The sequence below is a fragment of the Gastrolobium bilobum genome, unplaced genomic scaffold, assembly GCF_033153095.1.
Source record: "Gastrolobium bilobum isolate Gb01-03AN ecotype WA unplaced genomic scaffold, APGP_CSIRO_Gbil_v1 utg4431, whole genome shotgun sequence".
Lineage (NCBI taxonomy): Eukaryota > Viridiplantae > Streptophyta > Magnoliopsida > Fabales > Fabaceae > Gastrolobium > Gastrolobium bilobum.
In genome coordinates, this window is record NW_026899844.1 from 355,999 (window position 1) to 381,601 (window position 25,603).

Here is a 25,603-nt window from a genome sequence, read left to right on the forward strand (position 1 = left end):
AGCTAAAGAACAACAAATTAACAACAGAATGATATATACTCAAGTCATAAAACGGGTCAAATTAACACACACACAAACCCAGTCATAAAACGTGTCAACACAAACAAAACTCTTTCAATTCAATTACAGGGGTTATTTCCCAGGTCTGACGCGCATTACTTTTTCTAGCTTCATCCTATTTAGATAGATATCTGCTATATACAGTATGATTCAGCTTTTCTTTTGTTCTTTTTTCTAACCTTCTATTATTATTTTATATATAGCTTTTTTTATTTTGTGTTATTGTGGCATTAATTATAGGATTTATACGTTATGTCATCTTAGGAGAAAGATAGACACAGAAAAATGAAAATCATGGAAGAGAGGAAGTTGATGGTTTTTTTTAATTTAAAATTCAAATTTTTTGTGTCTGTATCTCTCTTAAAATGACATAACTTTCTGTCATTTAAAATAACAAATATTTTTTCCTTAATTACGAGGGGTTTGCATTTGTCATTTAACATAACACACTAAACTTTCCTACCCATAATATTTTGTGGGACCCACACGTTTTTGAAGAAAAAAAAAATTATAGCACGCAAAATAATCTCTGCAACTCTTATAAAACCGTGATTATAATCCTAATAATGACACGCGCAAAGTATTTAGAAACGGAATCGAGACAGATTTGTTTGATATTAAAATCATACATCAACAATTTTTTTATTTTTTTATTTTTTTGGATACAATACATCAACAATTTAGATTTTGATTTATAACGCGCAGTTTCCGAGTTTATTTCTTCTGTTAGACGCGTTTTGTTGAGTTTTAAAAGCAGCCAAGGGAGAAGGAAAGCAGCGTTTGGTTTGTTGTTTGGTACAGCGAATATCGATTTTGCAGTTCGCGACGCTGTTAAAGAGTGTTACTATTAATTAGGGCATACATAACACACTCGCTCGCTCACTGTTTCACTGTTCTATTGGCATTGGGGTTTGGGGTTTGAAGTTTGAAGGAGGAATGGGAGGGTGTTTCTCAGATTTGGAAGGAGGAAAGCAAGCTGTGGGAGGGTTCCATCAATCCAACACCAATGCCGCCCACAACGACGCCGTCGACATGTTCTACACCGCTCAAGGTTTTCAGCCATTGTGCACCCAAGTTGAGGTACAATTTCTATCGCTCATCAGTTCAACCTCATTTTCTAATTTCCTCCCAAATTTCTATTTGTTTTCAATCACTATTTGATGACAGATTGAATGTTATGAATGTTCTGAAAATTATTTTATTGTCAATGGTTTTATAATTTTGTTGCCATTGTAGAACCTTTCAAAATTAAATTAATTATATGTATTTTATATTTGCAAGAGACTATTTATGTAATGTCTGACTAAAAAAAACTCTAATCTTCCTATTAAGACTCTCGTTAAAACATAAAAAATAAAAAAGAATTCTGTAGTTACAAAATTACTACCTTTCTTCTTTTTCTCTTATTAAGGGTTTTGTTTATGCTTTATGTCTTTTTCCAGCGAAGACACAAGATTGGGCTTTTTGACCCTTATGCCCCTTAATTAATAATTAATTACCAAATTGCCCCTGATTCAAAACTATTTCGAAAATTTACCCTCCCCAACAAACATAACACCAATCTGCCCCTGTTTGACCGTTGACCACGAAGCCTACCCGGGTACACCATTATCTACCCGGGTAAATTTTGAAACTTTTTATCTACCCGAGTATGTAGGGGTGTACCCGGGTAGAGTTCTTGAATCTGGGAAAATGTTTGAATTATTTACCCGGGTACGGAGCAGTGTACCCGGGTAAATCGCGACGGTAGGGTTTTAAAATACCCCAGCAGCCCCATTCGAAAACCCACAAAAGGGGTACCCGAGTAGAGCTGCTGGAGGAGTGTCATCTTGAGCGATTTCAGGCATAATCTTGCACTAATTCGTCTTGTTTGTGATCATCATTCGCGGACCTTGCAACCTCTCTGCCTTCTACCGATTGAAATCGATCAAAGGTGCATTTTTTTTTTCAGTTTTTTCAATTATGTTATGATTTCTGTTCTGATTCATTGTTTTCGTTTATATCATTTGATTCTGTCCGAATTATTTTATCAATTTGTATGTCATACGCTTACCCTAACCCTGAATGTAACCCTAACCCTAACCCTAACCCTAACCCTAACCCTAACATGTATCTAATTTCTGATTTTGGTTATTTTTTCAGTTTAATAGTGTGACACAATGACCTCTCGACGCGTTTCAAAGCTGCCAGTGACCCATTCCGAGAGAAGAACCAAGAGTCGTCACGATGGGTCGTCATCCTCTCAGCCCCAGGCTGCTTCGAGTCAGGCTCCGGACTTGACGTTCGGATATTTGTTTGAGGATGACATTCCTTCACACGAGAAGTTCGTGAAGTTTTTCATGACCCGGAAGATCTGCGAACCGAAATCACTGGATTCGGCATTCTTCAACCTAGAGCGTTTTGACATCGTGCCGCTTCTTGAGCAGACACATTTACTTCACCTGGCGGAGATGCGGTGCCCATACTCGGAGGTTATGGTAAGAGCCTTCTACCAGAACCTTGGCTACTCGCAAGGCGAGCTGACTTCCCGTGTATGCGGGATTGATATCATCATGACTGCTCCTATCTGGACGGAGCTACTGGGGTTCGATTTTGATGGTGTCTCAGGAGCAGCACTATATGATGGAGACAGCCATCATATATTTGGTGATTATAACCGGGAGACCATTGTTACAGAGACTAGGAGGGCAGACGCTGAGCCCGGTCATTTTGCTCATTATCCTGTTAGCAACTTGTCAGTTTCTGCTCGCATTCTTCATTATGTGGTGACACATATTATTTTCCAGCGCCCGCATAATCACTCAAAGGTGCTGGAAGGGGACTTTGTCATCCTGTGGGCCCTCCTTCACAGTCAGCAGGTGAACTGGAGGCATTACATATACCAGGGACAACCGTCAGCATGGTTTTTACACTTCATAACAAATCTTGACTCGTCGCTTTTTTCAACTATGGCTGTCCTGCGCCCCTTCATACAATGTATCTTCACAGCATGTTGCAATTCTGGTTTGGACCCAAATTCTTGTTGCACAAATAACGGATCTCCTAACTTCCAACCTCCGTGCAAGTCATCATCGCCATATAGGATCTCCAACTCGTCATTAGGGTGCGCCCAGTTAATGAATGAATAATGTTGGCTTTCATTCCAGAATGGCTCCTCAGACCCTGCATCTAAAGATCATGTCAAATTTAATAACTTACCACAAATAATAAATTGTCTAAAGCAAATATTCAAATTTAATAACTTACCACTACTGACTGGGTCGACATGAAGTGGTGACAAGGCTGGGGTACCGAGACTTACGGCGCTCATGTCAGCCTCAAAATTACCGTCCACGTCAGTGTCTGACGAATCACCTTCTGGAATAGCACTTTCAGGTTCTCCCTCATCTTCGCTGTCCACATAGTCCTCGTCTTCATCCTCTTCATCCTCATCCCATGCTACCTGAGGAGGTGCAGAAGATCGTACAACTGTATCTTCTTGACCGGTACAGTGTGCAGTAGTGGTTGTATGCACCGGTAAAGATGAAGATTGTCCAACATCAACTTCAACATATATCTCAATATATTTTAATACTTTCCATTCAACAAACGCATCTGTTACGAACTCCACATCTTCATCATCATTTATATCGTTTCCAATGTAGTATATTGTATCCATATCCACTACAGTCTCTAACCTGGCTATCATGCGGTGGATGGAATGTATGCCTTCTGACCCCATTTTTTGAAGAATTCTCTCCTTCAGTTCATTGCATGTAGTGCCCACTTTGATTTTCATCGTTTTTGTTTTTCCTTCAAATCGGACACCGTTCGGACCTTCAAAATGCCTCCCATTGTAGTAAACAACTATAGGAACCATGTTTGGACTTGAACTCATCTTTCACACAAAAATTAGATCTAGGTTTTGGGTTTGGAGGTTGGTTCGGATTTTTTAGCACAAAATGGGAGTGTGGAGATGTAATCTCAATGTCCCACCAAGATTCAGCTTTCTGAAATGATGAGATGAAATATGTGTGATGTTTCGGATTAGAGAGGGTAAGAGAGAAAGATTTTGGGGTTTCAAAAACCCTATACCTCGCAACAATGGCCGAAACCCATACATATTGGGGTTTCTGGACGCGATTTACCCGGGTACACTGCTCCGTACCCGGGTAAATAATTCAAACATTTTTCCAGATTCAAGAACTCTACCCGGGTACATCCCTACATACTCGGGTAGATAAAAAGTTTCAAAATTTACCCGGGTAGGTAATGGTGTACCCGGGTAGGCTGCGTGGTCAACGGTCAAACAGGGGCAGATTGGTGTTATGTTTGTTGGGGAGGGTAAATTTTCGAAATAGTTTTGAATGAGGGACAATTTGGTAATTAATTATTAATTAAGGGGCATAAGGGTCAAAAAGCCCACAAGATTGACTCTTTATTTATTCTGTATCTTCCTGTCCGTAGTGTCAACGTACTATTTATTTATTATTCGGTGGTTAGAGTCACTTTTTCTCCCGTTTTTGACCAGCGTAGACCCTTTTTCAAGATCCTTATTGTTTTTTTGTTTTCGTGGGTTTGGGTTTGCTTCAAGTCTTCTTCTAATTATTAACGAACAAGAAAGAGCTAGCAACCTCCACCAAAACATTGTTTGGTTCCGTTTGAAGGGTTGCTTTCCTCATTATATATTTAGTTGAGATTTTTTGAGTTTAGTGTATAGCAATGAATAAGAAAAAAAGAAAACATTTGTGTATACATCTATTATCATTTGATTCAAGAAACCGCTGTGGTTACATAATATTTTGGCTGACAAAATCAACTACATATAAAAGTTTCTGCATATAATTTAGGGATAGAATTTTATGCCTGTTTTTTTTTTTAGTGGATCCTTTATGTGTTATTTAATATTACCATGTCATTTAGAAAAATCTTAACTATATATTGATGAATCAATGATGATAAGGGATGAGAAAGAGAAAATATTGGGATAGGAAATTACAAACCTAACACAGTTGATTTGTTCATTGATATTTAAGATTCTATCACACAATTGTCTTGTAACGCCCGGCCGCGCTTTAAGAATCAACGATTGTCTCCACATACTAACACGAGACTTTTCAGTGTGTTTTTTCCTCACTCGCACACTTCTCGGAAAAACTTCTCAGGAGGTCACCCATCCCAGAATTGCTCCAAGTCAAGCACGCTTAACTGTGGAGTTCTTCTGATCCGGGCTACCGAAAAGCAGATGCATCTTGTTAGCATAGGTAGTACCAATTAATTCTTATAAGCTATTCCAAACTGTGCAGTCTCACCCCTACACAGTCTTTGGAATCCCTCTCTTTCGGGTGTCGATTTGATTCATTCATGCATGTAACCCCCACGCTGGAAGCCTGTCAGGAGCCGTTCCTTGTCCGTGCCTCTTTGCACCGGCGATCACTCCCCGCCCTCGTCAGCGCTCGGGATGTTACATGCCCACCAGCTTCCGCCTGGTTCGTCCTCGAACCACACCGTATTGGATGAGAGGCCCTGCTCTGGTACCATATGTTTAAAAAGGAAAAATTTATCCGATTTTCTAATTGAACCAATGTGATTGTAAGTGCGCTTAATGCCGTACGCAATGATAACAATCCGGTTCTAGAACGGGGTGTTACATGTCTCATATTAAATAACTCATTAGAGGATTCATTTCCAATTTTTTCATACATTTCCATTTTTTTCATACTTATTCTACTTAGGGTCCGTTTGGATGAACTTTTAAAAAAATGACTTTTATGTATTGCTTTTTTTTTAAATAATTTTTTTTAAAAGGTAAAGTTATTTTACGTTTGGATATATGATCTGAAAATCACTTTTACATAAAAAAGTTGTTTGAATGTTAAAATAAAAAAAAACACTTTTTAAATATAAAATTACAATAAATGAGAGATAAAATAGTTGGGATAAGGAGAGATAAAATAGGTATGATAGGATAAGGTTAAAATTGTATTTTAAAAATTTATATTATCTTTTTTCCAAAAAAAAAAAAATTACATTATCTTTTGATTTCTGTTTGTTTCAAAAGCAACCAACTACTAGCTATTAAAAAAAATAGCATTTTAACTTTTATTTTAAATTTTACTTTTTTTAAAAAAATATTAGGGAAAAGTTTACCAATGCCCCTGTGATTTGCTTCAGAATCACCTATGCCCATGTGGTTTTTTTCTATCACATATGTCTCTGTGATTTGCAAAAGGGTATGTTTTTTTATCACATATGCCCATGTGGTTTTTTATTTTTTACAAAGCACATGGGCATATGTGATAAAAAAAAAATACCACAGGGACATAGGTGATTCTGAAGCAAATCATAGGGACATTGGTGAACTTTTCTCAAAAATTTATTCAAACATCTAAAAATTCTCAAAAGGACTTTTATTTAAAAAAAAAAAGCAACTTTTTTAGGAATAAAAGCTCATCCAAACGGGCACTTATTCCTTTTATATCGTTAGATCAGAATCTCAAGAGAAAGAAAAAAATATAAAAATTAATTAAAATTATAATCTAATAGTATTGAAGAGAAATATGTAGAGAAGACGTCAAAAAAAAAAAGTTAAGCATAATATCAAAATTCCTATAATTTATAACCCTATTTTTTTTTTCCTTTTTTCATTATTTCCTTTCTCGTCAATAGTACATGATCAATTTTATAAATAATTATTAAGAATAATACTATCTATTCATACTTATACACATTATTTTATGTTAATACATTTTTATTGTTTAATTTTAATTAATATTGTATTATTTTTTATGCACTTATATTCTCAAACTTTTGCACTCAAATTTAAATACCAAGTTTGGTGCTAACGTGCTTTAAGCATTATTCAACTGGTAATTATATGTGCAAAGAATTTGTGCAAAAAAAAAATTCTCACAAAATCATGGAAAACATTGATGAGCATTAAAAAAATATAAATGATGGACAAGCATTATTCAAGTGCTAATTATATGTGCAAAGAATTTGTGCAAAAAAAAAATTCTCACAAAATCATGGAAAACATTGATGAGCATTAAAAAAATATAAATGATGGACAAGCATTATTCAAGTGCTAATTATATTTGCAATGAATTTACGCAACGAAATCCTCACGAAGTCAAGGAAAACAATGATGACATGTTCAGGAAATCTGTAAGATTATTTTTTCTGAATATTTATCGTTACTAATAGGGTAATGTTACTCTCACGTAACATGAGAGTAGTTCTCTCATGTTACAGAGAGAATCCAAGTAGGACCCGTTATTTAAAAGCAAAAAAAAAAGGGTACGTTTTTGAAGTGAGAGAAAAAGAGATAACTACCTCATGTAAAATAAGAGTAGTATTTTCTTTACTAATATGTAACAAACATTTTATTCTTTTGCAGGAAGGAGGTTTTAAGTTTTGAGTCTGTCACCTGCAGAGGGTCAAATCATGTAACATTGTGTGTGACATTGGATATGGCATTCAGATACAGTCTGCAAAACTTGAAAGAAAAGATGTGATGGATGTAAAAAAATTGAAAATCATAATTTTAACCATTATATATCCTGCTGGGCGACCAGATAATTAACTTTATAAAGTGGACTTTACACGGGCTCTTCAATCAGGATTATCATGAATGTGTAAAACAAATAGAAGCTAAATTATGGTACTTCAAATATATCAGTCATGATAAAGTGTCAAATATTAATAGAAAAGAGAGTCAAATTGTGCAAATGCATGCTTTTTATGTTGTTAAGCTTTACCTTACATTGATATGATTCTAAAACATTAGCTCTAGAAAAGCTAACCAACAAATCTCTAGCTACGTTTTATAATCATGTTTTTGCCGCTTTGATAAAGCATGATTCTGTATTTTATGAGTGTTTGTCTTCCAATTTATTATCTGTTCACTTTTTTATTTTTTTTCAAATATACTATTCGTTATTGTTGGAACTTGGTCAAGTTGGACAAATATTTATGGTCTTCTAACTTGTGCTGCAGCTATCTCTTTCAGCATCTAACTTACTTGATCAGGACATTGTTTCAAAGGTATATTTTCTTTCAGAATATGTTATACAATGATTTGACACGGTTTTCATTTTCTTTGCTGCTTGATGTTTCTTGTTTATTTATCTGTAACCTTTCTTTTCTTCGTGAACTCCCTTTCCATTTACCTTAACGTCCTTACCTCTTTTTATGCTGGGAAAAGCATCACAATTTTCAATTATTTTGGACAAAAATAAAGTTCCTTAGATGTTTATAGTATCATTTTTAATAAATTTGTAGTTCCTTAGATGCTTATAAATAGAGTCAACTTACAAACTCTAAAACCCCCAAATTCTAGTGTCTATTGTTCTTTTTCGCAATTGGATTTGTTTTAGTTTGTGTTTGACACTTGAGTAGAATGGTTGCTGCATTGAATTTGAACTTTTCTTGTAAACATCATTAATACGCATTCATGCTATTTCCTTCAGACTGCTAAGTGATGCCAATCAAGTATATTATTTTACTTTTTAGATTGTGTAAACTTGTATATAAAAGTTTATGAGGAGAGCCACATTTCCTCCACAAATTCATGTACTTGCAAATATTATTTATTTTCTTATTAACATAATAATAATAATAATCTTTTGTTGGTGGCAACTTATCTGAAAGTTTCAATATCTTCGTGGAAGTATTCTTGGGTAGTTGTACGGTTTTCAAAATTGGCCTTTGTTAGCCTAATTTAGCTGAATTCCTTTTCTTTTTCCTTTTTTTTTTTAATTTTATTTCAGAGTGATCCCATGGTTGCTGTGTTTGCAAAGAAAAGAGATGGTAATCTGGAAGAATTAGGTCGCACTGAAGTCGTAATGAATTGCTTGAATCCAGAGTGGATAGAGAAAATAACCCTTGCATTTCAGTTCGAGGTTGTGCAACCACTTCAGTAAGTTATCCTTGATCTGTCCTGTGCTTATTCCTAGATAAATGGTCTACTTTGTACAGCAATGAGGCTTCTTTCTGATTTGACTTATTGACTTACAACTCCCTCTCTCATTTTGCTTTTCTTCCAGATTTCATGTGTATGACATTGATACAAAATATCATAGCGTTCCCACTAAGGTTTGTTAACCGCAATAACTCTTCCTTTTAACATTCTATGCTTAGTTAAACCATGAGTTCTTCCTGTATTGTTTGCACAATCAGGTTTTTTTACTGTGACACTTTTCAACTCAGCTAAAAAGACACATGGCCGGCCAACTTGTAGTCCAGTAAACTTTTAAAAAGATAAATCTTCAGCTATAGTGTTCATTAGTTTGCAATAAAAACTGTTTATCCACATATATATGTAATGGTTTCACAAAATCACTAAATCATACACTGGTACAATATTAAGTAGCTAGCTAATTCTGAATAATTAGATAATAACAGATAACTTAAATTTGATAATAGACAAGAGCTAGAGCTGATAATGGACAACTTACAGCCTTCCTAGTTATAATTTCGAATTGCTTAAATTGGACAATTAGTTGATTACCGTATCCAGCGTTTTTAGAAGTGATGAAGTTAATAAGCTTGTTAATCTTGCCAATTTCAAGCAAAAGGAAATTTTCATCGGCAAATTATTTTCTTCATAGGTGAGAAATCATTTATGTCATACATCCACTTTGTTGGATTTGAAAATAGGACTATCCAGCTCCTTTCAACTTTTAATTATATATGAACTTGTGTGATTAAAGAAATAAATTTAGTGGCATATTTTTATAATTTAAATATGGCATAATGAGATTGGAATGGGAATCAACTGATTAAGATGATGAAAAGTTAAATGAAACGAGATATGAAAAGTTCAGATATGAGCTTTTATTTTGTGACATCAACATCAACATCTTTATCCCAAACTATTTGTGACATTCCTCCAAATTTATATTCTCACTTTCTAGTTAATGGTTATGGTGGTGAAGTTTATATATGAAAATTAAGAAAAGTTTTTATCCTTTTCTCTTGCAGACACTAAAACTGAAAGATCAAGAATTCCTTGGAATGACCAGCTGCACTTTATCAGAGGTTAGTTTCATTGCATTCATTTGCATTCGTTGATGACAGCCATGTTAATTTGGTGTAATATGTCCACTATTCTTTTCTTTTTTTATCAAAAACATTCAGTTTGCACTTTAAACTACAGAGAAATTGTCATCAGGCTTTTAATTCGGTGGTACACTCACAAGGCACCAAGTGGATGTTCCTCTCCCATGATTCCCGTTGCCCAAGAATTAAACCAAGGATTTTTCTTATTTTTTTCCATTTTTTGTCTCTCACAGCCATTTAATATGACAATGTTCATTGGGGATACATCATTGACCCTATACATAGCTCGCTGCTTCCATAATGTGCAACTTCCAAGTGATCCGCATTATGTGACCTTGATGTTGCAAAAGAAAACTTGTCTTTAGCTCATCCCATTAATATCACATTATTAGTGCTGCTTGCTAATTATATTTCACTGAGAATTGAGACTATGGACATTGTGTGACACTGGTGTATCTTCTGTGTATGTGTACGTCTGTGTTCCTCTGTGGCAGATTGTGACTAAACCAAGCCGGAGCTTAACCTTAAGGCTCCAAAACAAAAGCGAGCATGGTGGTTTAAGAAACCTAGGTTCAATTACTGTTCATGCTGAGGAGACTGTCGCTGCAAGGAGTGCTGTTGAGTTGATCTTCCGTTGTTCTCGCTTGGATAACAAGGACATTTTTTCTAAAAGTGTACATATTCGATGCCCAGCTCCTATTCCCATTGAAGTGCATATTTATTTTTGTTTGTTTGGTATTAGTAAAATTTCTCATCTTCGTTTTTCTTGCAGGATCCTTTCCTAAGAATTTCAAGAGTAGTTGAGAGTGGAGGTTCTGTTCCTATTTGCAAGACTGAAGTTATTGATAGCAATTTAAATCCAAAATGGAAACCAGTTTGTATTAGCTTCCAGCAGTTTGGAAGTAAAGTAAGCTTGTCATCTTTGGGCTTAGCATTTGATGTAAAATCATGGATTACTAAGATATTTTAGTTACTTTCTCACTTACAAGATATTTATCTAGCTTTCCAAATTTTTGAACTTCTGTGCAGGATAATCCATTAGTTATCGAGTGTTTTGATTTTAATAGCAGTGGCAATCATGTACTTATTGGGTAATTCTGTAATTGTTAGTTATTGTTTTATTTTTGTTTGAACTACACTTTTTTGGGCTTTCATTTTCTAGTTCATAGATGTAAAACATACTGAAATCAAAATCTTTTGACATTAGTAAACTGCAGAAATCAGTAGCAGACCTTGAAAAACTATACAAAGAGAAAACAGGTGCAAATTTTTTCGTACCATCCAAACACCACAGACAAGAGAAGGTATTTATTTTTTTATTTTTTTTGTATATGAGAAGGTATTTATTGACCCATGCAATAAATTACATTTTGGATCTACTCCACTGCTTAACCTCGCACTTCTTAAAATTTCTTCCATATAGGTTCTGAAGGGTCAACTGTTTGTGGATCACTATAGTGAAAAGGAACAGTTCAGTTTTATCGACTACATATCTAGTGGGTTTGAACTGAACTTCATGGTTGCTATAGATTTCACTGGTAAGTAACAATTGTTCTATTAGCGAAGGTGATTACTAATTTCATCTTTATAGTTTGCTCAAGTGCTTCAACATTTGTCCAGCTTCAAATGGAAGTCCTCAACATCCAGATTCTTTGCATTACATTGATGTATCTGGTCGGTTAAATTCATACCAAAAGGTAAGCTTGATACTTCTTTTCAATGCATGACTGTGAACTTCTTAATTATTGACTTGGGAAACACAATAGAATCAATCACACTCAAGGTCTTACAGCTTATTATCCAATATTATGTCTGGTATTTGTACAGATCAAGACCCATTATTTTTAAAATTTTAACTTCTTTTTGGTACTGGCTAGCTTCAATAATAGGATGAACATTATCTGATCCATTGTCTTGCTTAATCAACATAGTAATTATTTGTAGGCAATAATGGAGGTTGGGGAAGTTATTCAGTTCTATGACTCTGACAAGCGGTTTCCTGCTTGGGGCTTCGGAGGAAAGATATATGATGGTACCGTATCCCACTGCTTTAATCTGAATGGCGGTCCAGGTGGCTCTGAGGTGAGAAAAAAAATTTCTTTCCTTTTTTTGGTACGATGGTTCTTTTTATATTCTTCGCTAGTGATCGGACAAAATTGTGCAGTTATGATGTTAGACTATTCTTGAAAAGGTAGAAAACTATTGTTAAAGTTGTCATTTTTCTTCTTTAATGAACTCAGCTTCACCTCATTCATTGTAACATCCCCGTCTCGAGCCGGTTCAATTAACATACATATGATAAAACAGAAAACAGCGGAAGACTTAACTTACGAAAATACGAGTTAACTTTTTCTTTTTCTACTTTAACTCTTACTCGGGGTAAACGAAAATCGGGCAGAGTTTCCTCTATAAATCGGACAATTTGGGATTTTCCAATCCCACTCAGAAGCATTTCCTGATAAACAGTTTATACAACATAGTAATCCAGAAGTACCAGTCATGCAGATACCATCAGATACCCATCCATGGGCGCATGCAAAATATGGCTCCGTGCCACTATCCTAATCAACATGCAATCCAATACAAAATCATAAACTGAATAATACATCATCATATAACGTGCCTGAATACCCAAATGTACATGCATCCAAGTGACAGACATGTACAAAACATATACAGGCCATATACAAAATAAAGGATCAATATCGTGATCCATCAAATGCGGAAATACTAAAAGACATCAAACACTCCAAAAGGTAGTAGCCTACAGCCACTCAAAATCCGATCTGTCAACTGCCTCAGCACTAGTGAGGACTCACTGGGAATTTGGGCACCTGAAAATATGTCCCTAAAGAGGGGTGAGATTACAAATCTCAATAAGCTCCAGGTTTATAGAGAATTCTCCATACCCCTGGCTCACTCCTGCACGAAAGTCAGATACAGAGTATACGAATACAACATATAACAGATATCATAACAGAACAGAGGATTTATCCATATCATATCAGAGGTGTGCGTCGTCATTCCCAAGGGAGGACCCCAAGCGGAAATCAACGCACGTGTTCCCGAGGGAGGACCCCAAAGCGGAACCAGACATATCAGAGGCGTACACCATCAGTCCCGAGGGAGGACCCCAAAGCGGACATCCGGGTACTATACAATCAATGGCCAGAGATTGTTACAGAAATCATATTACAGAAGTCATATCAGAGCAAAACATATCATGTTATCAAATAACTCTATATGAATGCATCTATACAAAGCATCTAAATTACAGTCATACAGTCCAACCATAGTTCACTAACCATGGTGGAGCACTCAAGCAGGAAAAGACTCCTTAAACATAGAGCTTACCTCTTGAAGCTTTACCAATACGCTTACTTGTGGAACAAGTTACTTTTATCGCTTCAAGAGATTTCCAATCCTTCTCAATCCCTAGGTACACCTAGAGAATAATTTACAATGCATCAATAAAATGATGCAATACCATGATTATTTCATAAGCATACATTTTATCGCTTATTTTCCTTTCTTTATATTTTTGCCAATTCTATGCCAATACACAAGTCTAGACCTCTATACACCCGTTGGCGTTCTTTAATTTAATCAAGCATTTACTTAAGAATTTTTCACATAAATCATGCTATTTTTCTTTAAAAGTCGCGGGCATACCCTTAGGGACTCAAGGTATTTTTCAACCATTTGTCAAAGCATTTCACTTCTTAGCTCATCCATTGGTATATTAAAATGCAACACATTTTATTAGAATAAAATGTAACCAATATATATATATACCCCTAAACATCCTATAGTTCGAAACATAGAGCAAGTATTTGTAGGATTTTTTTCTAACTTTGGCATTTCCACCAATTCATCCATTTACACTACATTCCAACATATTTTACCTTTTCAAACATACAATAAAAATTTGCATGATGAACCCTATATAACCCATGAAGGCCGAAACCTAGGGGGAAAATACAATAGGGCTTTTCAATTATTTTATCACATGTGGATACTTACTCAACACTATAACTTCCTAAATAACAATAATCCATCATAATTTTCACATTCTATACTACTTTATTTCTTACCCAACCATGCTCATGACTTTCAAAACATTATTCACACTAATAAAGCCATAAGGTTAGAGTTTTGTTACCTCCAATGAACTACCCAAAGCCTAGAAGGCCTTCACCAAGCAAAGCTCCACCAAAAATGTCATTTCTCCTCCTTGATGAATAGTAGCTCGAAAATGGGGGAAGGAAAAACTCCTCACACACTCAACTATAGCTCAAATTGATTGGTGGAATGGATTCATTGAGTGGTTTCCAATCAATTTCATGTGGTGGGTCTTTGAATTTGGAGAATGGATGATTAAGAAATCAAAGAAAGGAAATTTGGAACCCTAGCCCCTTCTCCTCCAAGTGCAGCTCGGCCATGCAAGAGAGAGAAGAAGAAAATCTGAAATGAATAGTGTTTCATTTAAGTGACAAGGCTATATAGGCACATGTGGCCCCTTTCATCGGATGTTTTTCTATCGCGTATTTTAACTTAAATTGACCCGTAACTAACTTAAAGCTACGAACATATTTTTATTTTTCTAAAATCATTTACATTAATTTTTATTTGTTACAAAACAATATTCATAATTCACAGTATGGTTTCTGCACCGTTTTTGACGAAATGCACTGTGAATCACTAACTGTACTTTATTTACTTTTGAAACTTAACACTTATAAACTTATCATTTTCTTGGGCCTATATTGACTTGCTTGGCATATATTGGACTTTCTTATTCTTATTTCATCAATTATTTATTTCTGGACTCTACCGGTTGCTTAAACAGCAGTACAAAATACCCGGTAGAAACACTATTCACGAGATTTTCACGGAAAGTGTCAGACTATACAATTTTTCGTTCTGAACTCATATTTGTCGTCAGAATTATCAAATTATGTCTCTAAAATTATTTTGCTCTTTTTAAGCTCTACCGGTTAATTCACAAAACTGTAAATTCTCCGGGTTCATAACATAGTCATGATTACAGTCAAAATACTCGGAATCACACACTAAATCTAATTATGGCATTTAAATCCTTAAATTAAATCTCTAATTAAGATTTACCATTTAGGGTCATTATATTCATCAACTCTAATGTTCTATTACAAGTCATTGAACCAATAATTATATCTCCGTGTTTTCTCATTTGCAATTTTGGGAGTGAGACCTTGAGTTCAGTAACAAAATAGAAATATAATAAGAAAGAGAGTCAACAGCGAATTTATGTGCTCCCCACTACTCCTTGGTGTCCGCTCTCACGGGACCTTTTATTAGAGTTGACAAGAGAACTGCTAATAATATATACATACACCGGCCATTTTATTATACATACAGTTCAGGGAAGGACCCTTGCCCTCTTGCGCATTTATCGTGAACTTGATGTTGTACTAGGAGTCATCTTATCCTTTTATGACATGCCACTGCCCTGCTTGTTCATATGCTTATTTGATAAAGCAGGGTCAAGTGATACTTTTCCTCCACAATATATGATTTGTATTTTACTTTGCTTCTAATACCTACCTTCTTTAAAAAGATTAATATTTTTCCTGTGTTTAGGTTGTAGGAGTTGAAGGCATAATGGATGCTTATGCTAGCGCTTTACGCAATGTCACCCTCTCTGGACCCACTTTGTTTGGCCCAGTTATCAACATGGCTGCAGAAATGGCTACCGAGTCCCTTTCATCACATAACAGCTCCAAATACTATGTTTTGCTTATCATAACGGTGAGAAGATAATGAACTGGTTATGTTGTTTTCTAATGCATGACTGTATTTTGTAACATATGATTATTAATAACCAATCAATTGTCCATCTTTTTATAGGATGGAGTTGTTACGGATCTACAAGAAACAATAAATGCTCTGGTTAAAGCATCTGACCTTCCCCTATCGGTTCTCATAGTTGGAGTTGGAAATGCTGATTTCACGAGCATGGAGGTTTACCTACTTATCCTTTTTCAAGTTTTTTCCTTAGGCTCCATCAATTATTTAGTAGCATGGCAATGCTTTGCTTTCAGAGAGAAAAACATGTAACTTCTTGGCATGCAGGTACTGGATGCTGACAATGGGAGTCGGTTAGAGAGTTCTACTGGTCGTGTAGCTACACGAGATATAGTACAGTTTGTCCCTATGAGAGAAGTACAAAGTAAGTACCAGTTGCTTCTGAGGTTAACTTCGTTAGAGTCTTTCAATTGTTTACACTTCTTTTTTACCGTGCATTTAAACTAACCCCCTTTCATGTGTTTTTGACAGGTGGCCAGATCTCTGTTGTACAAGCTCTATTGCAAGAACTACCTGATCAATTTTTGACTTTCATGAGAAGCAGGGACATCAAGCCATTTCCTTCCCATTTTCCTCATGCATCCACTATTCAATAGATTTTATCATTAGAGACCACCAAGAAGCAATTTGCATTTTTTGTTTTTTTTTTTTGCCTGTAAATGGTCCACAAATTCCAGTAGATTTCAGGGGGTAAATATTTTTTAATCATGCACAAGGGGGGAAAGGAGATGAGTGAAGTTTGCTTTGGGATCTAAATTTGAAATAAATATATGTTTGGTGATATTCTCCCTTTTCCTCTTGCCGTATACTTTGGATATTTCATATATAACATGATTTTATCCACTTACATAATATTTATTAAATTGTCAAATAATGACTTGGATAGTCCTCGTTCATCCACGTGGTAATGAGTCTAGCCTGATTTCGTCATCGATCACCTTCCATTATGGGCATCCGCTGCACCCAGCACTAATTTTGAATTCTTCTATTATTATGTTTTGTTTCCTCACGTTGGTTACAGGCTTCGCAATATTCATCCCCTGCGGTTGCTTTAAGAAATTTGTTTCAGATTGTAATGAGAAGAAAATACACATTTTTTGAGATAAAAAAATTGGCTTCCTGACAACATTTTCTCAATGTTAGTCTGAACTTCCTTCTGTAATAAACACCCCCTAGCGTTCCCTTTCAGCTAAATCAAACATGCTGCTGGTCCCTCTGGCAGCCATCTTATCTCCCTAGTCCATACAGAAGAGGTTCTCCTCTGATTTCAATGGATCTCGATCCTCTCTCATGTGAAAATTCACATGACCATGACATGTGAGAAATCATAACCATACAAAAGTGAATCAATGGTAATAAAGAAGGAGAGAAAAAAAATGTTAAAAATCTGATCCTTAAAAGGTATGTCTATAAATAATGTTTCTTCTGTGAATGAGATTGTGGCTCAATTAGTATCAGTTCAAGTCTTTTAAGACCTTGGTGTAATGAGACGGGATTCTTCTTCACCAAGCCACTTTTTCCCGCTCCTACCTTTGCAAGCAACCAAAATATTGTTTTTAAGCTCATTAATTTATATTGATTTATTTATTACTTGAGAGTAGAATGAAATAAAACAAGCATATTGACATAGAAGAGAATATAAAAGGTTCAAATTTCAATTAACTATCCAACCAAAAGAAAATTATAGTTATTTACTACTCATAGCTTGTTTATTTATAAGGTAAAGCGAATTTCAAGCAAGATTAATGAGCTGGGAAGTGTAAAGATTTTCATGTTATTAATAAGGGATTAATGTTTTTTACGTTGTAGAAGATAATTTCATATCATACATATACATAAAAGTGTGTGGGGTCATGTGAAGAGAAGGGAAACAAAAGAAAAGTATGGATCCTACATTTTTTTATGGAAAAAAAGTATCTAATGTTACTTTAGACAACTTTGTCTGATGTCCATCGAAATGACGTTGTTTTGGAGTTGAAAAATTAAAAAACTAGAATGGTAAATACTACTATAACCTTGAAATAAATTAAAATTACAAAAATACTATGATTTTCGCCTCGAAACGACGTCGTTTCGGTGAACATTAAATGAAGTTATTTAAAGTAACTTTAAAAAAAATAAACTCTATTTTTATGTGTGTAGGAGATAAAACATGAGAAATACTACTCTCTAATAATAAATCATATGATGACATTTGTTTTAAAAAAATGTGAAAAAATAGTGAAGGTGAACATTTGCAGTAGCTATTCTAGCAATGTGCCATTGTCTTGTTTAGTGATAGCGTAACAAAAGTGGTTAATCGAATTATATCCAAACTCAGGAAAAGAAAAGAAAAAGGCCCTGTAAGAAATAAGAAAATGATCCAACCAGATGGTTTAAAAGAAAGAAACTATTTTGGAGGGTGAAGCCTTTTTTTTTTTTTTTAGTACAAGAGGGTGAAGCCTCTTTAATAATTGATTCATACCGGAAGAGAAAAAAAGCCAAAGATTGAAGGGTTCTCGTTCTTCCCGGTCTATGCTTGACCAACTTCTCTTATTGATGCTAGTTTATATATGGGAAAAGTGTTTGTCGTTTTAAATTATACAACTTGTGTCATTTCACTCTCATAAAGAGGTAGGATCCACACTTTTATTTTTTTTTGTCCACTCTTTCTCTGTCATGATCTATCTCTTTCTTTTACTTAAAATGACACAATTTTATATCTTTTAAAATGACACACATAATTTGCACATAAAGGAGACAAGTATCTTATGCTAGTGAGGCATAAAAAATTGTGCCATTCTTTTTTTATTTTTTTTTTAAAATGGTGTGACCCACATAATTTGTTTCTACGTCATGATGTAAGTTATCTTCTATTAAAGAAGATTAATAAATCTCATATATATATATATATATATATATATATATATATATATATATATAGGATTTGGTGTTCGTCATTTTAAATGACATAAGTTATGTTATTTTAAGAGAGATAGACACAAAGAATGAAAATCATAGTAGAGAAAGTGGATGGTTTTTTTTTAATTTAAATTTTAAATAAAAAAATATTTTCTTATGTCTATCTCTCTCTTAAAATGACATAAATTTATGTCATTTAAAATGACAAAAATATATATATATATATATATATATATATATATATATATATATATATATATATATAAGTTATTGATGGCAGTTTTAAATTTGAATTATATAGTTGGGTGTCTCTGAGCTGATTGTTTTAAAATTTAGGTAAAAGATGGGTAGAATTTGATGGGCTATAAATATGGGCTTCGACGCGCTTATTGCTAAGGTCTGCTTCAATCTGTCCTCTTTTGCGTCAAAGAAGATTTGTTGTCACTTCTACATAATTCAGTCCATTATTTCCGGTTGATTCCTGCCCATTAACGTTGTGATTTCCTTAGGAATTAGGACGGTTTCTCTGCATTTGTGTTTTCTCTGTAGCCTCACGAAGACTACATGCAATTTTCGTCTTTCTAATCCTATTTGAATTCGTTAACTAAATCAAGATCTTAGTTGAATTCCATTTGGAGACGTACAAAATATTATTTAATTTTACCAACTTTACAAGATATTAACAATATTCTACTCCTCCTCACCAAAAACAATATTCTACTCCTAGAAAGAAGCCACTGGCAAATTGACATTCTTCCTTGGCCCATCATGTTTGAAAATTTTATCTTAAAGAAAAAAACATGTGATTTGATGTTTGATTTGAAATTTGAACTTGTAGCCAACTATTGCTGCGTTTGCACTTTGCAGTTCTCGTCAATGTCAATAGTCAATAATCGTAGCCTTAAAGGAGAGCATAATGTTCACATCAATGGCAATACGGTCTTTTAATTCTTGGTTTACTTCTGTGTATCTGAAGTGACTTGTGGAAACAATGACATGTGAATACAAAATTTTGATCGTAATACACAATTTTTGTTTGTGGCTTGGAGGTACGAAAAAGTAGTTATTTAGCAATGTTACATCCTTTTAATAATACTTTTTTCCTTGATTATTTACAATAAAAAATACTTTTTTCTAATAATTTTAAAAAATTATATATATTTTGTTGTTTTAATGATCGTGAAGATTATTAAAAAGATATAAGATTATTCTTTATTTTGAGATTCCTGGCTTTGGATACTGAAACATCCTACAACTTTGTTATCTCTGGGTCCTCCCGTGACAATTAAGCTGCAGTAATGGCACGAAATAATAGCTCCACTTTAACTGTCCCCACCACACTATCATTGGTATGAATAATTGTTACGGACTAATATCTGATGTTCATTTAACACTAAATTTAATAAGAGACAATCTTATGATATAATTAAATGAGGGTATTCATCAAAAATATTAATCCTAATACGACAACATTAAACATGGACTTGGGGATAAATAGGAGATAAATACGACAATATTAACAGAAGGTCCAGAATCCAATACCAACAGGTAAATTCTATAAATAGGAGATAAAACTTACATGCATGGATTATTCTCTCTCTTATTATTATGATGTTTCTATACATTTTATTTCAGGATAATAGTCTGTTAAACTCAAGGATATCTAACTCATACATAAAAAGCACCTAAATCTAAAAAAAGATTATTAGCCTATTAGGTTAGACACCTTTATCTTCGTTACATATAAAATAACCAAAGAGGTTCACTACCAATGGCGGAGCCATGTGTTGGCTGGATGTGGCCTCGGCCCAGGTTAAATTTTAACAAATTGTACTTATTATGTATAATTATATAATTAATTATAATTTGGCCCGGGCTACAATTTGTAATTTGACCTTATCTAAAACTTAAAATATTTTTGGTAAAAGATTTGGGTAAGTTGTATTAGGTTATGTGTTCAATTTTTATTTATATAAAAAATTATATATTTTTAGTAAAATTAAAAAATATTTAATAAAATTATAATTCTTCTTAGTACTGCCTGTTCAGGTGCTCTGTATTTAATATAATTTAAATATAATATAATTTTAACTAACTAAAATTATAAAAAATAAATACACATATAATTTTTTGACCTAGAATCAAATTGAAGGCCGATTCCGTCACTGTTGACTACGTGGTCCCTTTAGCAGTATTAAAAATCTCCAATTTAGACTAACATATTCAGCTTCTAGTATACTTGTGCTCCCTCCAAATCCCTCTGGATTAATAATACTTGTCTTTGACTTGTAGAGGAAATTAAAATGGATAAGCTGTTTGTACAAATGGCATTAATAGCTCAGGTCTCAGCTCCAGAAATTGGGACCCAACACATTAGTTCAGCCTCCTTCCTTTGTTCTTGCTTGGTGTTCATTCTGATAAGTGATGGTACTCAAACAGACAGCTCGTGCTTACGGACGCACGCGGCAACATGGCACGAGTATTTACTGTTCAAAAATTGCCCTCCTCAATCTCCCACCTTAGCTTCTTGACACGTATGCAAATGCACTTCAGTTTGGAATGGAATATAATGCAGTCACAACAATTTTGTGAAGAAACCAAAAGCTGTAGGCCCTGTACCTGTGGTATCAAGTTTTTTAAGCAATTCATTCAATGATTTAATCAATGATGGATCTTGTTGTGGGGTCACCAAACTCCCAGAAACGTCCCATCAACAAGGCTAACCTTCACTCCACTTATCATTATATATTAAATGGGTATACGTCTTATCATCACACGGCGCAAGTTTTGCCCTAAGTTTTAATATGAGAGGTATATATGATAAAATTAGATATGCTTCACATAAACTAAAAATGTAAGTATATCATACATACCATATTAGTGTTTATAGACATTTTAAGTTAAATTTTCACAACTTACTATATAAAACATTTCATTTGTCGTTTGGAAAAGGCGAAACGAAAAATATGTCGTCATCCGCTTATCCGTATTTAAAGTAATAAAGTTTAAACTTTATTTGCCATTTGTCGTGTGGCCAAAAAAATGAATGTTGCCCTCATAATTGATGTTTCCAATTTGTGAGTTGAGAGTGGAGTCTAATTAGTTTATCTTAAAGTAATTATTGAAATATTACTGTTTACCTCGTTATCTCTTGATTATTTAATTTATTTAATAGTTTTCATGTACCAATTGTATTATTATTATGCTCGTGTTGTGTCGTGTGGTTTACATAAGAAAAAAATATTTCTACAGCTACCTTAGGTACGCTTATCTACAGCTATTCTGTTGTAACTATGTTCTCCCGGAAGAATATAGTTATAACACTAAAGTTATTTTTTCTCTCTTTCCATGTCAGCAGGTTCTGAAAAGTAAATGAGGAGAGAAAAAAAAAAAAAACTTTAGTGTTATAATTATGTTCTCCCGAGAGAATATTTTTTCTCTCTTTCCATGTCAGCGGGTTCTGAAAAGTAAATGAGGAGAGAAAAAAAAAATAATTTAGTGTTATAATTATGTTCTCCCGAGAGAACATAGTTATAAAAAGTAACTGTAGATAAGCTTATATGACTGTAGAATATTTACTCCTTTACATAAACTTCATTCTGTTTATACCTCATGTATTCTCCCATAATTGAATTGATCGTTAAGTCATATCAGATTAGCTTAAATGCTTCTAACTAGTTAAAAATAGGAAGATATGTTCATTCATAGCAAGTGTTTACTGGGAGGTAGGAAGTGAGAGGTCCAGACTTCGAAAATGGCACTACCCAACAGACAAGTCAACACCTTGGGTTGAGTGGTGGAAATAAAAAAGACGAAAATAATAGAGGGATCAAATTAAAATGGGGAGGGAGGGAGGGGAGGCGATAATTCCTGAGTGAAAAGGATGTAAAAGATGAATGGAACATGACACGAGTTTTGGATATCGTCATCTTATTAAACAACTAAACGAGTAAAACGATGTTTTAGTAGTTGGAAATGTAACTCACTTGTAATTTAATCTTTTATTTGAACCATATGTACATTCAACCATTGAATTATTCAAACCTTGTGGCTCAACAACCAAATATAATGGTAGCTTAGTTGTCGCAAAAGAAGTGAGTAAGTGGGGTGAGAATATGTGTTCAATCCTTTTAGTATCATCTTTGGATGAATTTAATTTAAAGGCTTAATTTTAGGATCCGTCCTGAATCGAATTAGTAGCGAAATAATGAACCGATTGGAATATCTCTAAAAATAAAATAAAAAATTATTCAAAACTATTTTATTTTAGTGTCTGTCAGACTATAGTTTGAATTTAAAGACTAAATCATCATATAATTAAAATCAAGGTCTAAATTCGAGTGAAATGTATTTTAAGGAGAAATGCTATTTACTGGACTAAGTAGTTAGTTTATTATAAGCTACACTAAACTACTAGAGTTTATAAACGATTGGTTGATGGGGAAGATAAGAACAGAAACACAGGAAGTGACTGACATTAAATACAAAAGGGTTCTATATATAAAAAAACAACCATGCGGAGTTCCAGAGGCAGGGTTATGAGAGTTCTCCACAGATTTTGACATTTACCAAATCTCTGTGCAGGCATTAGTAGTTGCCAGTTGAGAACAAAAAAAATTACATTATAGCAGAAGGAAGATGAAATAAATATCTGAGATCTTGAGTTGCTGTTTAAAACTTGAGAGACTAACAATGTATGGTGTGAGTCAGCTGCAGAGGCAGTTGCTTGAATACACTTCATCCCTCTTTCAAGAAGTAAGTATGCCTTACAATTACAAATAAACATTAAGAGCAGAAAGGAAAGCCTCATAAACTATGTATCTTGTATTACTACTAACTGCATCTATTTACTGCTTTGTCTCTCTATCTCTCACTGTATGTGTGTGATGGTTTTGGTTATATCTTTGTTCTCTTTGAAAAGGGATTCCTAGATGATCAATTCAATCAGCTTCAGCAACTTCAAGATGAAAGCAACCCAGATTTTGTGGTTGAAGTGGTGACTCTCTTCTTTGAGGACGCAGAGAGGCTTCTTAATGAGCTGGCAAAAGCACTGTAAGGCCACACCATTACCTTTTTTTTAATATGTATTCGGACCAAAAGAAAGTATCTTTGGAAATCTCTTTCTAAACTCCATATAATTAATGTTGATTCATCTCAAACAGAAGCCAGGGAAGCATTGATTTTAAAAGGCTGGATGCTCTTGTTCACCAGTTGAAGGGTAGCAGCTCCAGGTATATGCTTTATGAGTAGTTTCTCCATATTTAAAAACTCAGGAAATTATAAGATGTTCTCAAAAAAAAAAAAAAAAAAGCTAATGGTGAAAAATGTTCACCAGGAGAGTGTTAGCTTAGCCTGCACAAATGGTTAGAAACTTTGGGGTATTTGTCTTCTTTCTTACGTTGGTAGAAAATGTTACCTTTTTGGTAAGTGCTGCTCTTGCTTCACCACAGTAGTAGTGTATTAAAGTTGCCATTTGCCAGGATTTGCACTTTGGGAGGCACATGTAATAGAGAGTCATGGTTTGGGTAGCTCGATTGCAAAACACCCACATATTAACTGCGGGAATTTTCCTGAAACATTTTCAAAGGCATGACACAACAAATTTGGTGGTATATATATGTATATATATAAAAAAAAAATTCACCTCAGTGAGAGGGAAGCACATTAAATCAAAGACTGTGTCATCTTTCCATATACTTTTTTTTTTTTTTTTGTATATATCATCTTTCCATATTCTTAAAACAAGAGAGAGCTTGCTAAAGGACACATTTCCCTCCCTCTTGTTTCTACAACTAGCATAATTTTGACAAGAAGATTGTGTTATTGGGAAATACAGCATCGGCGCACAGAGAGTTCAGAATGTTTGCATTGCCTTCCGAAACTACTGTGAGGAGAAAAATGTTGATGGGTAAGTTTCCAAACAGTTGAATATAAAAAAAAAAATTATACTATGGATATGATTCTTGTCAAAATGTCATGTCTAGTTGTCTGCATTTGATAAGTATTTTTGAAAAAAAAAAAAAATGTGCATGTGCTGATAAGAAAAAAGACTTGGTATTCAGGTGCCTTAAAAGCTTGCAACAAATAAAACAGGAGTATTCTTTGGTGAAAAGCAAGTTTGAGACTCTCTTCAAGGTAAGGGGATGAGGGTCCTGTCTTGATCTACGCATTAATCATGAGAAACTGTTTTTGTGTCCTTTAAAGTTGATATGTTTCTAATTATTTGATTGTAGATGGAGCAGCAGCTGTTGGCCGCAGGAGGTTCGGTTTCTAGGGAGTGAGTGATGTTTGCTTGCAATTTGCAATAACCAGAAGAAAGCATCAATCATGTCCAATCTGCTTACAAAGCAACCACTTCTCTGTTGTAATTTTCTCTTTGTTTATGATTTTGTCCTGTGTAACTCGGTCGTTTAATTGAATTTATCATTTAAGCCAGAGAATGATCCATATCTAGTCCAAAAGAAATTTGAATAATCCCTACTCCTTTGGTTAATACAGAAGCTGGACCCCTAGCTGTGCAGTGTTAAGTATCTTTCATCTTTGCCTTGCCAACGAAGCAAGATGATGAAGATGGCACTATTAACAGTGTCTTAATAATATGTTCTTACTTTCTTAAGGCGCCAATCTTGAATGCTTCATTCATGATGAGATAACTTCTCTAAAGTGGAATTGTTTGTTGAGTCCATCTAATAAGGGTGTATTGATTTTTCTAGTTTCATGGATTAAAATCACGATATACTTCAAATTAAACCATACA

At 34.3% G+C, this 25,603-nt stretch overlaps 2 protein-coding genes across 2 annotated transcripts; both read left to right on the plus strand.

The window, feature by feature from the left end:
• The first annotated feature begins 996 nt into the window (after positions 1-996).
• LOC133293894 (protein BONZAI 3-like) lies at positions 997-16,541 on the plus strand. Its single transcript, XM_061492515.1, has 16 exons — positions 997-1,140; positions 8,038-8,085; positions 8,811-8,959; positions 9,087-9,135; positions 10,024-10,080; positions 10,596-10,775; positions 10,874-11,008; positions 11,131-11,192; positions 11,309-11,405; positions 11,525-11,639; positions 11,722-11,798; positions 12,046-12,183; positions 15,721-15,888; positions 15,988-16,101; positions 16,213-16,309; positions 16,417-16,541. Exons 1-16 carry the CDS (start codon positions 997-999, stop codon positions 16,539-16,541), a joined length of 1,755 nt encoding a protein of 584 aa, XP_061348499.1.
• A 6,794-nt stretch (positions 16,542-23,335) lies between these two features.
• On the plus strand, positions 23,336-25,357 carry LOC133293868 (histidine-containing phosphotransfer protein 1-like). The gene is made up of 6 exons (XM_061492491.1): positions 23,336-23,601; positions 23,768-23,898; positions 24,009-24,077; positions 24,683-24,754; positions 24,909-24,981; positions 25,080-25,357. The coding sequence occupies exons 1-6, from the start codon at positions 23,539-23,541 to the stop codon at positions 25,125-25,127; spliced, it is 456 nt and encodes a 151-aa protein (XP_061348475.1). The 5' UTR covers positions 23,336-23,538; the 3' UTR covers positions 25,128-25,357.
• Positions 25,358-25,603: the final 246 nt, after the last annotated feature.

Coding starts and splice junctions, on each gene's coding strand:
- LOC133293894 (XM_061492515.1), top strand. CDS start 997: ATGGGAGGGTGTTTCTCAGATTTGGAAGGAGGAAAGCAAGCTGTGGGA. Junction 11,406..11,524: donor AACACCACAGACAAGAGAAG/GTATTTATTTTT, acceptor TCTTCCATATAG/GTTCTGAAGGGTCAACTGTT. Junction 11,799..12,045: donor GGTTAAATTCATACCAAAAG/GTAAGCTTGATA, acceptor AATTATTTGTAG/GCAATAATGGAGGTTGGGGA.
- LOC133293868 (XM_061492491.1), top strand. CDS start 23,539: ATGTATGGTGTGAGTCAGCTGCAGAGGCAGTTGCTTGAATACACTTCA. Junction 23,602..23,767: donor CTTCATCCCTCTTTCAAGAA/GTAAGTATGCCT, acceptor CTCTTTGAAAAG/GGATTCCTAGATGATCAATT. Junction 24,078..24,682: donor TTGAAGGGTAGCAGCTCCAG/GTATATGCTTTA, acceptor TGGGAAATACAG/CATCGGCGCACAGAGAGTTC.